At 42.7% G+C, this 17,153-nt stretch overlaps 1 protein-coding gene across 1 annotated transcript; it reads right to left on the minus strand.

Annotated features, from left to right (window-relative positions):
- Positions 1 to 3: 3 nt before the first annotated feature.
- Positions 4 to 16,267, minus strand: LOC115167294 (BTB/POZ domain-containing protein 10-like). Its single transcript, XM_029721589.1, is given in 11 exon segments — positions 4 to 934; positions 1,045 to 1,155; positions 1,517 to 1,714; positions 1,911 to 2,031; positions 2,661 to 2,763; positions 2,962 to 3,274; positions 3,433 to 3,629; positions 5,049 to 5,082; positions 5,085 to 5,193; positions 9,660 to 9,768; positions 16,100 to 16,267. Coding segments are annotated over 9 exon segments (1,473 nt in total). The 5' UTR covers positions 5,146 to 5,193; positions 9,660 to 9,768; positions 16,100 to 16,267; the 3' UTR covers positions 4 to 599.
- Positions 16,268 to 17,153: the final 886 nt, after the last annotated feature.

Here is a 17,153-nt window from a genome sequence, read left to right on the forward strand (position 1 = left end):
TAGTGATTTTAATGTCTTTATGTCATGCTGAATATCCAGGGAGCACAGAATCCCATTACCAATCCTATGATGTCAACCAACCCAACCATTACATGATTCAAAGTATATCTGAGGGGAATTCAACAGTAATTTCCACTGAATGGTGATGAAATCAGAGGCTTTTCTCCATGGCCAGGCATCACGCTCTACACCTGTTCCCCAAATAGTTACAGTATTCACTAGTCTTGCCATCCAGGAAGTATGCCCAGAACTGCACGTGAAATAAAACTCGGGGAGAACACAGTAACACCACACAGTGCACAGCCCGATAACCATTGTAAATAATAATATATTAATAATAATTACAAAATAATTGGGTTTGCTAAATTTATTTCAAACAATTAACAGAAAAATAAATTCCTTTGGTCAAGTATATTTTTTTAAGAAATAAGAGAAATATGCCCTTTTGCCGGTCTAGTCCCTTATAGGGTTTTTACAGTCGACCAGATCCTTGAGGCTCTAAGGCTGTGGAGGAGGTGCCAAGGCAATATGGTTATGATCCCCCTCTCGCTCCATACTGCAGTACGCTGGGGAGGGAGGTGTCAGGGAAGGGGCAGTCCTCAGACTGCGGGAGAGGGGGCGTCTGGGTCACCAGCATCGTTGTTGTAGTTGTTGCTGTACTGGGGTCCGCTGGGGGGCTGGTTGGGGAGGATGTCCAGCTCGTCCACCTGAGGGCCAGGGTGCATGTTGACCAGCTGGTCCTGGGGGATATCTGCAGCAGCTGCAGCCAGGTTAGTGATGGACTTGCTTTTGACACACTGGAAGTCAACATGCCGGCTCTTGCCCTCCTCCTTCTCCCAGGACATGCGGATGAAAGGCCTCTGGACGTAGTTGTAGATGACCTCAGGACGGCCACCAGGACGCTTCTTCACCTTCTCTTTATACGTGGGGTAACCTACCAATACATGGTGCAGACAACAGAGCCAGTGAGTTCGCAATGCTGAATCAAAATCTTACATATTTGCTCTGAACCCCAGCAAATACGTGATAAAACCATCATCTTACCTTCAATGCCTAATCTTATTTTCTTCAGTCCTCTCTCCTTTAAAACTGATTTGGCAACATCTCGATTTTCTATATACTTGAAGAACCGGTATAGTTTTGTGCTGTATATTACTGCAGAGAGAAAATAAAATGTTGTGAAACACAGCAACTCATTATCAACAACTTTTTTTAAGCAGTGTCAATTAAGTTTGTCCCTTTAGGTAAGTGAACAACAGTTTAATCCACGGCAGAGATGATGACTAATTAGGAAGATCACATTTTTGGTATCTTATTAGGATCCCTATTAGCTGTTGTGAAAGCCGAAACTCTTCCTGGGGTCCACAAAGAAAATGAAACATGAAATAATACAGAACATTAATAGACAAGAAAAAGCTCAAGGACAGGACTACAAACATTTAAAAACGGCCCACATAACGTACACACAAAATATCTAGGTCAAATAGGGGTGGGTGAAGAGTGTGTATTCACTCACTCTGTGAGTACTCTTCTCCCATCTGTGGTGGGTACTCTTCGTCCCAGTCCACTACGTCATCATCAGTGAGCACCACGATGTGGCATTCTCTCTCTCCGCTCTGGGCGCTGGCCACCATCAGAGGCACAACCATTTCCTCCAGGTAGAACTCAAACTGACGCCGGGCACCGTCGTTAGACAGCTCATGCATGAGGGCACCTAGGGACAATGGGACATGGTCATTCAGGAGACAGCAGTTCAGAGACGCAAACCAACACGCTAACTTCCCAGAACATTTTCATCAGTCTTATGGAAACCTAATTAAACACTAATAAGGGATATGAAAACCAAGGGCTCATGATTTATGTTCACTGAGCCAACCAGGTCAAGAAGGGTAAAAAGGGGGTATACTCACTGAGGTCTCTGCACTTGATGGTGCTGTAGTCAAAGGTGATGCACAGATAGTCACATGCCTCCCTCAGCTCAGGGATGGAGATTCCATCGGGGCAACGGATTATTCCAGACTTGTAGTAATCCTGCCAGTTAGAGAGTGAACAGAGAAAACACAAAAGGCAGCCATTACAGAGACGGCCTCACTCACAGACATCAGCCCCCTTATCAGCTCCCCCTTCCTAAAAATGGTCAAAATGGCCAACGCCGTCTCCCCTACAGTACGTACAGATATCAGTTTCCTGCCAGTTGAGCTGGGCATGGATAGATTTGCGAATGCAAAAATAAAAAGGTACATCTTTCAAAAGAAATGCTATGCCTCTAAGAGTGATTCCTGTTTGTCAACAACAGCCCACATTTGAATCAATCCCATCCTCCATATTCACATCAGCAGCCTACAGCCACTGGTACTGATTATTGTACTTGTTCTCAGGACACTCATAGCCTCAGTGGACAACTCATGGCATCTACTCTATTCTATAATAACAGTCTGAGGTTGACTCTATAGCCTTGAGTAAATGTTTTTGGCTACAAATAAGTTAATCAATTCAGGATTACTATGAGTAGCAGGCTGCCCCTTGTGGCTCAGAAGAGCAAAGGTTAGCAACGTCAACACTCGATCAAGGAATTATTTTCTTCAAGTAAAAACAGTCAATAATTGACCAAGTTAGTAAAAGGGAGTGTTGTACTTGGTAATACAGTGCTATTGACTGACCAGGATGGCTCGGAACACTGTAGAGCTGATGCCCTCGGCGACTTCATACTCTCCTTTTTCATTGGGCCGTGTGAAATTGTGCTCCCTTCCAGATCCAAACATTCTGCAAGAAACCACAAAACAGGTCACATTTCCAAGGGGTCATATTTAAGTGTTGTTCAGCGTTCATACAATAAAAAAAAGCTAAAGGAAAAAACCCATGTAGGTGACTTCCTCCTCATATAACCATACTGGTAAAACAAAACTTGATACGGATTGATGATTTCACCATAACAAAGTACAACAATGAGGTCAGCCCTACCTGCCCAGCATGGTGTTGGGCTGTGCTGTGAAGATTGAAGGGTCCACCACGAACCGTGTGTTATCTACTATAAGAGTGACCCTCTCGGAGCCTGAGGTCCGGATGCTGCGGGTACCCAGGCCCGTGCCCAGTCCCTCCTTGCTATTCTCATAGACAAACACCATCTCTCCCACCCCCAGGCTCTTAAAGCAGCCCTCAGTGCTGGACAGGCTGCTGTTACGGCTGCTGACCACCCCGCTGCTACTGGAGCAGCTGGGGGAAATCCTCTGAGGACGGGGGCTGCTGGGCCTGGAGCCACCGTCCCTCTCACGGTCTGGAGGTGGAGGGAGAGAGGCACTAACTCATTGGCATGACGACTGACCTTTCTCACAGACTACTCCTATTACATGCCAACATTAGAATCCAACATGTTCTCTTAGAAATCTTATTTTAGGAGACTGTGTGAAAGTGTTCTCAGTACGTTCTACTCACCGCTGTTGTGCTGGCGGGTGGGCGAGGTGACATTTCTGATGCAGGGGGTGAGCTGGCCCTCTCCCCTCTCGTGCGACGAGTCTCGGGAGCGGTCGCTGGAGCGGCGGCGGTCGCGTGAGCGGTCACTGCCCCCGCTAGCACCATGCAGGCTCATCTTCACCAGGTCTGCCTCCAGTCGAGATGCACACGACTGAGCGCTGGCCAGAGCAGAAAGCACACTAAATACTAATTGCAGTTAAACGCTACACAGATAACACACACACTCTCCCTCTGTTGTCCTTCTTCCCCTAATGTATTATTACAGATTGCAGGTCACAAATCCTGTGTCTGCTGTAACTGTAGAGACACTCAGAACCTCTGTCAGCAGTGAAAGTATGGTCCGGGGCTAGAGCTTTACTAGAACCATTATTTATCTCTAGAGGTAATTATAACAACACCGCCCTGACCTGACGCACTGCCTGGAGCAAGAGAAACAATGTAGTCACAAACTCAAAGCAATGAGTAACAATGCATCTATACTGTGAAAGTCAGATATTTGGAAAGACAGACAGTATAGAAGCAGCCCATCGAACTCAAGAAGACTAACTGGACAGAATGGAAGAAGACAAATGTACACACACAAAAGCAGAAGCCCTTTTATTGTATGCAGACCACTTGTCTAATGGTACTTCTTTTAAAAGGGAAAAGGCATTAAAAGCAGTATCAAAATGGGACAGGGCCTTTTATCACAAATGATTGCTTCCCTATTTAGGCCTACAACCATGAGTAATGGTGTCCCATTTAGTATTGAAATATTAAACATATTGTCCCAGTCTGTTCTCTTAATATGAGGGCACATCACATCAGTGAGCCATGGAAGTATAAAAAGGCCAACGTTCCTGTTTGGAGAGAAGCCTAAAGACATACTTGCATGGTCATGTTCTGCACCAGTTCTTACAAATGAGGAAAAATATGGTCTGTTTTTGCAAGAATTTGCTTTGCAAGTTAGGTAGCTAGTCTCTCTAAGGACTCTTAAATAACTGAACTACAATGACCCAAGAAATGCCAAAGACTTCCTTTCTGCCAAAATAACAGCCAGTAAAGGGCATAGACCATTAGCAAACATTTTAAACGTGTAGTTATAAAGTGTTCATAGCGCTGCCATGCTGTCATGACAGTGGACTTTTAAACGAATGACTACTGGGAGCGTTATGACAGCCCATCTGACTTTACAGTTATGATTAAAAACAGTAGCCTTTTATGATGTTGGGCTCAAGAGTAACCAGCCCTTCATTGGAAATCACAATGGACAATGTCAACATTATGAAATCAAAATGTATTTGTTACATGTGCCAAATACAAAAGGTGTAAACCTTACCAAGAAGCCCTTACAAAAAAATGTAACCTCTGCATTGTTGGTTAAGAAAATATTAGCATTTTTTTTTTAGATAAAATAAAGTTACAAAAATGCACAATAAGTGTGTGACTATGCTGAAAAACATCTGTCTAGCCTATAATATGATGGCCAATACCTATAGCACTATACACATGATCATGGATGTGAAATGCCAACTATCTTGGTTAGTGTCAGTTCTTTCTGACCTTACACACGATCAAATACAAAGTAATTGTCTCACCTCGAGTGCTTGCAGAGTTTGCGAGGTCGGTTGTTTTTCGTTCCCAATTCTCAGTGTCACTTGAGTTGCTATCATATGACTGTGGACGTGCTGCCATCACCAGTTCACAGAGACGTCCAACCCGGATTATTCACAATTCATAAATCTGACATGACGAAGAGAGTCGAGTTAGATATTAATTCACTAGGTTGATTCAGGAGAGCAAAACAAGCTCTAAATATTCACATAACTGCTAGTTATACGTTCAGTGAGTACGAAACTAAAACTCAGTTCCCCTTCGCATTCCAGCTCTTGACAGCTGCTCGCCAGCTAATGTCACGATGATCCCGAATAATACAAGCTAAACTAATGGTGGCTAACTAGCTAGCTAACAATGATGATACTAGCACCCAAACTAACTAATGTGATCACAACATAGCCAGCAGTAAATTAGTTACCAGTCCAGGCTAGTAAATAGCAGATGGTTTAGAATGCTTGCAATATATACATATGTTTAGGTAGCCAGCACCTATGTGAAGCTGGACACAGTGAGGATTAGCCACAATAGTGGAATTTGCGAGTAGCCTTCAAGATAAAAGTCCCCCATTGAAAGCGATAAAAACGGATACATATAGCGGAATCAGGCCATATTTGGACAAGATAATGCTAAACAAGTTCAAAATGTTGTTATATAATCTTAACAAAAGCGAATAATTAGTTAATTTGACGAAACAAAGTCAAAATCTGTTGAAATCGCATTGTTGTTTCATTAGACTTCAGAATTGTGGGGTGACAGGTAGCCTAGTGGTTAGCACATTGGGCCAGTTAGCGAAAAGTTGCTAGATCGAATCCCCGAGCTGACAAAGTAAAAATCTGCCGTTCTGACCCTGAATAAATAAGGTAGTTAACCTGCTGTTCCTAGGTTGTCATTGCAAATAAGAATTTGTTCTTAACTGACTTGCCTAGTTAAAAATTGTAATTGGGGCATCCTTATAATGTCTACACCCCCCTTGGTTTTCTTCACATTTTGTGTTACAACGTCGGATTAAAATGGATGTGTCATTTCTTGGTCAACGATCTACACAAAATACTCTGTCAAAGTGGAAGAAGAATCTTTATTTTTTATTTATGAAATACCTTCATTAGATAAGTGTAACAGTGCAGGTTCCGTCCCTGTCTTCGCCCCAACCCGGGCTCGAACCAGGGACCCTTGCACACATCAACAACTGACACCCACCGAAGCATCGTTACCCATCGCGCCACAAGAGCCACGGCCCTTGCGACGCAAGGGGAAACCCTACTTCAAGTCTCAGAGCGAGTGACGTCACTGATTGAAACGCTATTAGCGCGCACCACCGCTAACTAACTAGCCATTTCACATCGGTTACATAAGTATTCACCCACTTGAGTCAATACACGTTAGAAACGCATTTGGCACAGATTACAGCTATTAGTCTTCTTGGGTAAATCTCATAAGAGTTTTGTACACCTGTATTGTGCAATATTTGCCAATTATTCTTTTCAAAATTCTTCAAGCTCTGTCAAGGTGTTGGGGATCATGGGATCATAGACAGCAATTTTCAAGTCTTGCCATAGATTTTCAAGCAAATTTAGGTCAAACTAACTTGGCCACTCAGGAACATACACTTCTTCTTGGTAAGCAACTCCAGTGCATATTTGGCTTATTGTCCTGTTGAAAGGTGAATTCCCCTCCCAGTGTCTGGTGTAATGCAGACAAACAGGTTTTCCTCTAGGATTTTGCCAGTGGTTACCTCTGTCCCGTTTCTTTTCATCCTGAAAAACTCATACCCATACCATGCTGGAGCCAGCACCATGCTTGAAAATAAGGAGGCAGTTAATTCAGTGATGCATTCCTTTGCTGTGTTTTTTTTCTTCTCAGTATTACTTTAGTGCCTTGATGCATACATGTTGTGGAACATTTTTATTCTGTATATTTAAATTGTTCTTTTCACTCAGTCATATAAGTCATTATTGTAGAGTCACTACAATGTTGTTCATCCATCTTCAGTTTTCTCCGATCACAGCCTTTGAACTCCGTAGCTGTTTTAAAATCACTGATGACCTCACGGTGACATCCCTAAGCAGTTTCCTTCCTGTCATGCAGCTCAGTTCAGAATGACGACTTAGTCTGATGTGTCTGGATGGTTTAATATATCATCCATAGCAAGAATTATTAACTTAACCATGCATAACGTTATATTCACTATCTGATCTGTTATTGTTACCCATCACTGCTCTTCCTTATGAGGCTTTTAAAAAGCTCCCTGGTCTTTGTAGTTGAATCTGTGAAATTCAATATTTGACTAAGGGACCTTATGGATATACAGTACCAGCCAAAAGTTTGCCAAGAGCGCGCAAAGATGTCATCAAGGCAAAGGGTGGCTATTTGAAGAATCTAAAATATGAAATATATTTTGATTTGTTAAACACTTTTTTGGTTAATACATGATTCCATGTGTTATTGCATAGTTTTGATGTCTTCACTATTATTCTACAATGTAGAAAATAGTAAAAAAAAATAATTAAAAACCTGGAATGAGTAGGTGTGTCCAAACTTTTGACTTGTACTGTATGTATGGGGGACAGAGGAAGGGGTAGTCATCATTTTTTGTTTTATGTCAACCCCTATTATTTCACATATAACTTTGTTAAGCCACATTTTACTTCTGAACTAATTTAGGCTTGCCTAAACAAAGCGGGTGAATACTTATGCAACGACTATATTTTAGTTAAACATTTTATTAATTTGTAGGATTCTCTTTTCAATTTGACAGAGTATTTTATGTAGATCAATGAGAAAAAAAGTGCATATATTTCAATCCCACTTTGTAATACAACAAAATGTGACAAAACATTACAGTACAAAACATTAGGAACACCTGCTCTTTCATTGACATTGACTGACCATGTGAATCCAGGTGAAAGCTATGATCCCTTATTGGATGTCATCTGTTAAAGCCACTTCAATCAGTGTAGATGAAGGGGAGGAGACAGGTGCATCCTGTTTCCATTGATCATCCTTGAGATGTTTCTACAACTTGATTGGAGTCCACTTGTGGTAAATTCAATTGATTGGACATGGTTTGGAAAGGCACACACCTGTCTATATAAAGGTCCCACAGTTGACAGTGCATGTCAGAGCAAAAACCAAGCCATGAGGTCGAAGGAATTGTCTGTAGAAGTCTGAGACAGGACTGTGTTGAGGCACAGATCTGGGGAAAGGTACCAAAAAATGTCTGCAGCATTGAAGGTCCCCAAGAACACAGTGGCCTCCATCCTTCTTAAATAGAAGAAGTTTGGAACCACTAAGACTCTTCCTAGAGCTGGCTGCCCGGCCAAACTGAGCAATCGAGGCAGAAGGGCCTTGGTCAGGGAGGTGACCAAGAACCCAATGGTCACTCTGACAGAGCTCCAGAGTTCCTCTGTGGAGATGGGAGAACCTTCCAGAAGGACAAATATCTCTGTAGCACTCCACAAATCAGGCCTTTATGGTAGAGCGGCCAAACGGAAGCCACTCCTCCTAAAATTTGCCAAAAGGCATCTAAAGGAATCTCAGACCATGAGAAACAAGATTCTCTGGTCTGAAGAAACCAAGATTGAGCGCTTTGGCCTGAATGCCAAGCGTCACGTCTGGAGGAAACCTGGCACCATCCCTACGGTGTTTGGATGTTTTCAGCGGCAGGGACTGGGAGACTAGTCAGGTTTGAGGGAAAGATGAATGGAGGAAAGTAGAGAGATCCTTGATGAAAACCTGCTCCAGAGTGCTCAGGACCTCAGAAGGTTCACCTTCCAACAGGACAACGACCCTAAGCACACAGCCAAGACAACACAGCAGTGGCTTCGGGACAGGTCTCAATGTCCTTGAGTGGCCCTGCCAGAGCCTGAACCCGATCGAACATCTCTTGAGACCTGAAAATAGCTGTGCAGCGACGCTCCCCATCAAACCTGACAGAGCTTGAAAAGATCTGCAAAGAATGGGAGAAACTCACCAAATACAGGCGTGCCAACCTTGTAGCTTCACAGCCTCAAGTCTTGGGTGTAATCGCTACAAAATGGTGCTTCAACAAAGTACTTAGTAAAGGGTCTGAATACTGAATGTGACATCAGTTTTATTTTGTAGAAATTTGCAAAAATGTCTAAACCTGTTTTTGATTTGTCATAAGGGGTGTTGTGTGTAGATTAATGATACATAAAAATATATATATTTTAGAATAAGGCTGTAATGTGACAAAGTCAAGGGATCTGAATACTTTTTGAATGCACTGTATAGCCTTATCCTATTTTAAGGACCAAAGATTCATAGGTATCAGCTGACTCGGTGACATCCACAGATTACAATTCTGAAGAGTTCACACAAATATTAGCGTCGTAGCTCTTATTGCGAGACTAAACACTGTATAGTGAGATGATTTCCAACAGTTAACTAATATGCGCTATAATGCTAATATTGTGTAAACACTTCAGAAGTGTCATCTGTGGGTGTCACTGAGTAGGCTGGTACCTATGGATCTTGGTCATGAAATGGGGTAAGGTATACATTGCAATATAATTGTTCAATACAAATCAAAGTTTGTCACGTGCGCCGAATACAACAGTGAAATGCTTACTTACAAGCCCTAACCAACTGTGCAATTGTACATAGGTTGTAGGGGTGAAATGGTACACGTATTCATACTGAACCGTTCGGTACGGGGTCCTCGGTTTGGTCCACACTGTGAACCTGAATAAAAACAAACAAAATACATTTGAAAAAACGACTAAAAGGCTATGCCTACGCTGCGTTGTATGCCACTGCCTCTTGAGTAAAACTGAGCTGAAAAAAACCCCATTGTAGGCTATTCCATTAACTAGAGACTTGTAATTAAAATCTTAACTGGCATATTTCAAACTATACTTTTGTGAGGTGCAGCTGGCAACTACTTCGGCACAATGGCGAGTGGTGGGGTCGATAAACTAGAATTAGAGGATCCTCCATCATCGTTGAAATCTCCAGTTTGGAAACATTTTGACTCCACAGTAGATTACAACGGTGATGGACAGAGAGTTGTGGATAAAACGTTAACCTCACTAGGGTAGGGGGCACTATTTTCACCTCCGAATGAAAAGCATGCCCAAAGTAAACTACCTGCTACTCAGGCCCAGAAGCTAGGATATGCATATAATAGATTTATGTATAGATTTGGATAGAAAACTCTAAAGTTTCCAAAACTGTTAAAATAATGTCTGTGAGTATAACAGAACTGATATGGCAGGTGAAAACCTGAGAAAAACCATTCAGGAAGTTGGATTCTTTTTATTTTTGTAGTTTTCTATTGAATGCCATTACAGTATCCATTGACTTAGGACTCAAATTGCAATGCCTATGGCTTCCACTAGATGTCAAGTCTTTAGAAATTGTTTCAGGCTTGTATTCTGAAAAATTAGGGAGTAAGACCAGTCTGAATGAGTGGACCCTGCAGTGCCCCAGAGGTTTTTCATGCGCACGACCGAGAGCACACCTTTCTTGTTTTACTTTTATATTGACAAAGCTTTTGTCCGGTTGAAATGTTATTGATTATTATGACTAAAAACAACCTGAGGATTGATTCTAAACATCGTTTGACATGTTTCTACAAACTTTACTGATACTTTTCGGATTTTTCGTCTGTCTGTTGTGACTGCCTTTGAGCCTGTGGATTACTGAACAAAAACGCACAAACAAAACTGAGGTTTTTGCATATAAAGAGGGACTTTATCGAACAAAACGAACATTTATTGAGTAAATGGGAGTCTTGTGAGTGCAACCATATGAAGTTCATCAAAGGTAAGTGATTCATTTTATCACTATTTCTGACTTGTAACTCCTCTACTTGGCTGGTAACTGTTTGTAATGATTTGTCTGCTGGGCGCTGTTCTCAGATAATCGCATGGTATGCTTTCGCCGTAAAGCCTTTTTGAAATCTGACACCGTGGTTGGATTAACAAGAAGTTTATCTTTAAACCGATGTATAACACTTGTATGTTTTATGAATTTTTATGAGTATTTCTGTTTTTGAATTTGGCGCTCTGCAATTTCACTGGATGTTGGCCAGGTGGGACGGTAGCATCCCACACCCCCTAGAGAGGTTAACAGTATGTCACCACTGCTCATCGAGAATAGCATATGCAGAGTGGCATGTGTAGTTTGTTGTTTTTGGGCTATCACAAGTCATCAAAGTGGCCTTACAGTCAGAGCCTCAGAGTGTGGCAAAGCAAGTTAGGAGATATTTAAATCAATGAAAGATGGAACTAAAAGTTAAATAAGGATATACTTTAACGACCAAGAGACAACAGTTAGGCTGCTACTTAATAATCTGAATAGAAGTAATATTTAGAACTGTAGGACAGGTAAAAAGTGCATGCAGCCTCAATTAGCCTAGCTAACTAGTGTTTCTTGGTTTAATGCAGTCAGCACATGTAAAAAGCGCATGCAGCCTCAATTAGCTTAGCTAGCTAACTAGCGTTTCTCGGTTTGATGCAGTCAGGACAGGTACAGCGTAATCATATTGGATAACTTAGCTATGACAAGCTAGAAGTTAGTCTACTAGAGCGCATCGGCTTGGTATGGTTGGTTTCTCTCTCCCTCCCCCCACATTGCTCCCCGTGTCAGTTGCTCACAGTACACACACAAGGCCCCTCCATCTGCTACAGTGGCACCTCTTTCTACCTCACGCTTTATCAACTCTGGTTAATAAAGTAGTTTATAAATGGACTTTTCGGCTGCTGCCTCCCTCACTCGGATCGGGTCTAGATCCGACCAGGTCTATACGGAACTGGTTTAGTTGTCTTCAGGTCCGTTCGGAACAGGTCTTTATATTAAACATTTTATTTATGCATATCGAGTGGGAAAGCCCCATGTCCATTTCGGAACGGGTCCAACATTTTGGACCCCTGAAGACTACTTGAGGCCCAAAATAAATATGTCACAACAGACAATGCCAGGAATATTGTGATTGCTGTTACAGAAGCTGGACTCTGGCCACAAATAGGCTGCTTTTTGTTTGGAGTCTTTTGCCAAAAACAAAAATGAACTACAGTAACTGTTGGCATTTCAATTTCCTGCTGTACCGTAAACGAACCAAACTGTGACCCAAAAACCTCAATAAGTACCGGACATCCATAGGTAAGGCTGCAAATTGCAATATTAATGTTCAATATGCACAACAGGCTGAATAGTGAGGTGATTTCCCACAGTTAAAGTTCCCAATAATGAGCTACAACGCTAATATGTGTAAACTCCTCAGAATTGTGAGGCCCGAACAGATTAACAGGACTCGTACGCGCTGACCAGCATTTTCAACCTCTCCCTGACACAGTCTATAATACCAACATGTTTCAACAGACCACCATAAACCCTGTACCCAAGAAAGCCAACGTAACCTGTCTAAATGTCTATCGCCCCATCTGTAGCCGTGAAATGCTTTGAAAGGCAGGTCATGGCTCACGTCAACATCATCATCCCAGACTGCCTTGACCCACTTCAATTCGCATACTACCCCAATAGATCCACAGATGACGCAATCTCTATTGCACTCCTCACTGCCCTCTCCCATCTGGACAAGAGGAACACCCATGTAAGAAAGATGTTTATTGACGACAGCTCAGTGTTCAAGACCATTCTCCCAAGACCAGCTGGTACGCGATGTCTAATATTAAAGTCTCGAGATTTTGCTCACCTGAGGTAGAGTACCTTATGATAATCTGTAGACCACACTATCTATCAAGAGTTCTCATCTATGTTATTCGTAGCCATCTATTTACCACCACAGAACGAAGCTGGTACTAAGACCGCTCTCAACCAACTCTATAAGGCCATAAGCAAAAAAGAAAATGCTCACCCAGAAGCGGTGCTCCTAGTGGCCGGGGAATTTAATACAGGGAAACTTAAATCCGTTTTACCAAATTTCTATCAGCATGTTAAATGTGCAACCAGAGGAGAAAAAAAACACACTCTGGACCAACTTTACGCCAATCACCAGAGACCCATACAAAGCTCTCCCTCGCCCTCCATTTGGCAAATCTGACCACAATTTTATCCTCCTGATTCCTGCTTACATGCAAAAATTAAAGCAGGAAGCACCAGTGACTAGATCAATAAAAAAAAGTGGTCAGATGAAGCAGATGCTTAGCTACAGGACTGTTTTGCTAACACAGACTGGAATATGTTCCGGGATTCCTCCGATGGCATTGAGGAGTACACCACATCAGTCATCGGCTTCATCAATAAGTACATCGATGACGTCGTCCCCACAGTGACCGTACGTACATACCCCAACCAGATGCCCTGGATTACAGGCAATATCCGCACTGAGCTAAAGGCTAGAGCTGCCGCTTTCAAGGAGCGGGAGACTAATCCGGACGCTTAATGTATAAGAAATCCCGCTATGCCCTCCGACGAAGCATCAAACAGGCAAAGCATCAATTCAGGACTAAGATTGAATCTTACTACACCGGCTCTGACGCTCGTCGGATGTGGCAGGGCTTGCAAACCATTACAGACTACAAAGGAAAGCACAGCCAAAAGCTGCCCAGTGACACGAACCTACCAGACGAGCTAAACTACTTCTCAAATCAAATCAAATTTATTTGTCACATACACATGGTTAGCAGGTGTTAATGCAAGTGTAGCGAAATGCTTGTGCTTCTAGTTCCGACCATGCAAGTAATATAACCTAACAATTTCACAACAACTACCTTATACACACAAGTGTAAAAGAATGAATACGAATATGTACATAAAAATATATAAATGAGTGATGGCCGAACGGCATAGGCAAGATGCAGTAGATGGTATAGAGCTCTCTTCGAGGCAAATAACACTGAAACATGCATGAGAGCACCAGCTGTTCCGGAAGGCTGTGTAATCACTCTATCTGCAGCCAATGTGAGTAAGACCTTTAAACAGGTCAATATTCACAAGGCCGAAGGGCCAGACGGATTACCAGGATGTGTACTGCGAGCATGCGCTGACCAACTGGCAAGTGTCTTCACTAACATCTTCAACCTGTCCCTCTCCGCGTCTGTAATATCAACATGTTTTAAGCAGACCACCATAGTGCCTGTGCCCAAGAACACTAAGGTAACCTGCCTAAATGACTACAGACCTGTAGCACTCACTTCTTCAGCCATGAAGTGCTTTGAAAGGCTGGTCATGGCTCACAACAACACCATTATCCCAGAAACCCTAGACCCACTCCAATTCGCATACCGCACCAACAGATCCACAGATGATGCAATTTCTATTGCACTCCACACTGCCCTTTCCCACCTGGACAAAAGGAACGCCTACGTGAGAATACTAATCATTGACTACAGCTCAGTGTTCAACACCTTAGAGCCCTCAAAGCTCATCACTAAGCTAAGGACCCTGGGACTAAACACCTCCCTCTGCAACTGGATCCTGGACTTCCTGATGGGCCGCCCCCAGGTGGAAAGGGTAGGTAACAACATCCGCCATGCTGATCCTCAACACAAGGGCCCCTCAGGGGTGTGCTCAGTCCCCTCCTGTACTCCCTGTTCACGACTCCAACACAATCATTAAGTGTGCCGATGACACAACAGTGGTAGGCCTGATCACCGACAACGATGAGACGGCCTGGCCGTGTGGTGCCAAGACAACAACCTCTCCCTCAACGTGATCAAGACAAAGGAGATGATTGTGGACTACAGTTAAAAGACGACCGAGCACGCCCCCATTCTCATCGACTGGCCTGTAGTGGAGCAGGTTGAGAGCTTCAAGTTCCTTGGTGTCCACATATCCAAAAAACGAACATGATCCAAGCACACCAAGACAGTCGTGAAGAGGGCACAACAAAACCGATTCCCCCTCAGGAGACTGAAAAGATTTGGCATGGGTCCTCAGATCCTCAAAAGGTTCTACTGCATCATTGAGAGCATCCTGACTGGTTGCATCACTGCCTGGTATGGCAACTGCTTGGCCTCTGACCGCAAGGCACTACAGAGGGTAGTGCGAACGGCCCAGTACATCACTGGGGCCAAGCTCCAGCCACCCTAGTCATAGACTGTTCTCTCTGCTACCGCACGGCAAGCGGTACCGGAGCGCCAAGTCTAGGTCCAAGAGGCTTCTAAACAGCTTCTACCCCCAAGCCAGAAGACTTCTGAACACCTAATCAAATTGCTACCCAGACTATTTGCATTGCCCCCCCCTTTTACACCGTTGCTACTCTCCGTTGTTATCATCTATGCATAGTCACTTTAACAACTCTACGTACATGTACATATTACCTCAACTAACCGGTGCCCCTGCACATTGATTCTGTACCGTACCCCCTTGTAAATAGTCTCGCTATTGTTATTTTACTGCTGCTCTTTAATTACTTGTTACTTTTATTTCTTATTCTCATTGATGTTTTTTTAAACTGCATTGTTGGTTAGGGGCTCGTAAGTAAGCATTTCATGGAAAGGTCTACACCTGTTGTATACAGAATATTTGACTAATACAATTTGATTTGAGCATATGACATTCATATTGCAATGTACAACCTTACCTATAGATCTTGGGTCCACAAAATGGGGTAAGGCTGTACAGTGGATGTTAATATGCCCCCAATGCAATTCTGAACTCTTAACACATCCACAGTGCGATTAACTTTTAACTTTTATTTTTTGGGGTAAAAATAACTAATAATTGTATTACCACTATTTGTTTCCGATGGCATCACTGTCAATTGGGGACTTTTATTTTGAAGGCATACAGCAAATTCCACTGTTGAGCTGATCCTTATTGTGGCTAGCTTCACATAGGTGCAGTGGCTAACCTGAGCAAACATGATGTGCTAACAGTTGGCTATTGACTCGTCGGCTAACTGGACAAAACTAAACCTAGCTAGTTTCATGTCAAGTTAGCTAGCTGCATTAGTTCAGGGTATTGATAAATAATCAATCAATAGTTACGTTAGCTACAACAAGCTATATATGCAGAGGAACTACCAGTAAACTAGCTTGCTCGCTGTCAAACGTTAGCTAGCAAGCTCAGGCATAAGAACACTTACATTCACCAAAATAAGTCTTACCTTTTAAATGATAAGTATTCTCACATTAATATCATATAGCCTATACAAAACATATACACGGAATTCAAAGGATCAATCCAATCCGTTAGTAAAATAATGGATCTTGGTTTGGCATTTTCCCCTAAAAGGCAAAAGTGATGTTGTCTCTGCTACTCAGACGTTCTCGCGAGATTTGGCTGTACAAAAAAAAAATGTTTTTTTTCTTCTTCTTCTTGGCAGTCCGCAAACAATAGTGCATGCCGCCACCTACTGTATTTGCTGTAGTATGAATTCATTACACTTTGTGAAAAAATTAATTGCCCTTCCAACTAACCCTACACCCATTAAAACCTCACCACTATGCCACTACTTTGGCCCGATCTGATCCTATTTCAGGCCAGCAGTCTGGGACACTACAATTCAAAAACATCTAACACTTTGGCAGTAAAATCTCCTACACCCAAGTACTTCTCAGTAGCTGCCACCACATCATCTATCCTCTGTGATTTACATTCCATCCCTGCAGTACAATTGACAACCATGGCCTTGAACGACAAAAAAAAAAAAACTTACTGAAGCATGTTATTCCTATCACTCCATTGGCCTCGGCCTACTCACAGGGATCCTCTTAGGATCCCACACCCACCTTCCTCTACTACTCTCTTCACTGCCTTAGCATAAAACACCTTCTGCACTACTCTGATCCTGGCAACCTGAACCTGCCTTTCTCTCACCGGACACAGTTCTGGGTACCCCTATACACACCATGGGTACCCCTATAGTTTACACACACACACACACACACACACACACACACACACACACACACACACACACACACACACACACACACACACACACACACACACACACACATACATACATACATACATACATACATACATACATACATACATACATACATACATACATACATACACACACACACTTTTCCACTGATGCAACACATTCCTTTGTCTCATGCACTACTGCACACTTATAAAATCTAGGAATCTCTCTCCTACACACTGCTTATCTGAGGTTTGAGACAGACTACATCCTATAAGATGTATTG

Source organism: Salmo trutta, chromosome 29 (assembly GCF_901001165.1).
Source record: "Salmo trutta chromosome 29, fSalTru1.1, whole genome shotgun sequence".
NCBI classification, from domain to species: Eukaryota; Metazoa; Chordata; class Actinopteri; order Salmoniformes; family Salmonidae; genus Salmo; species Salmo trutta.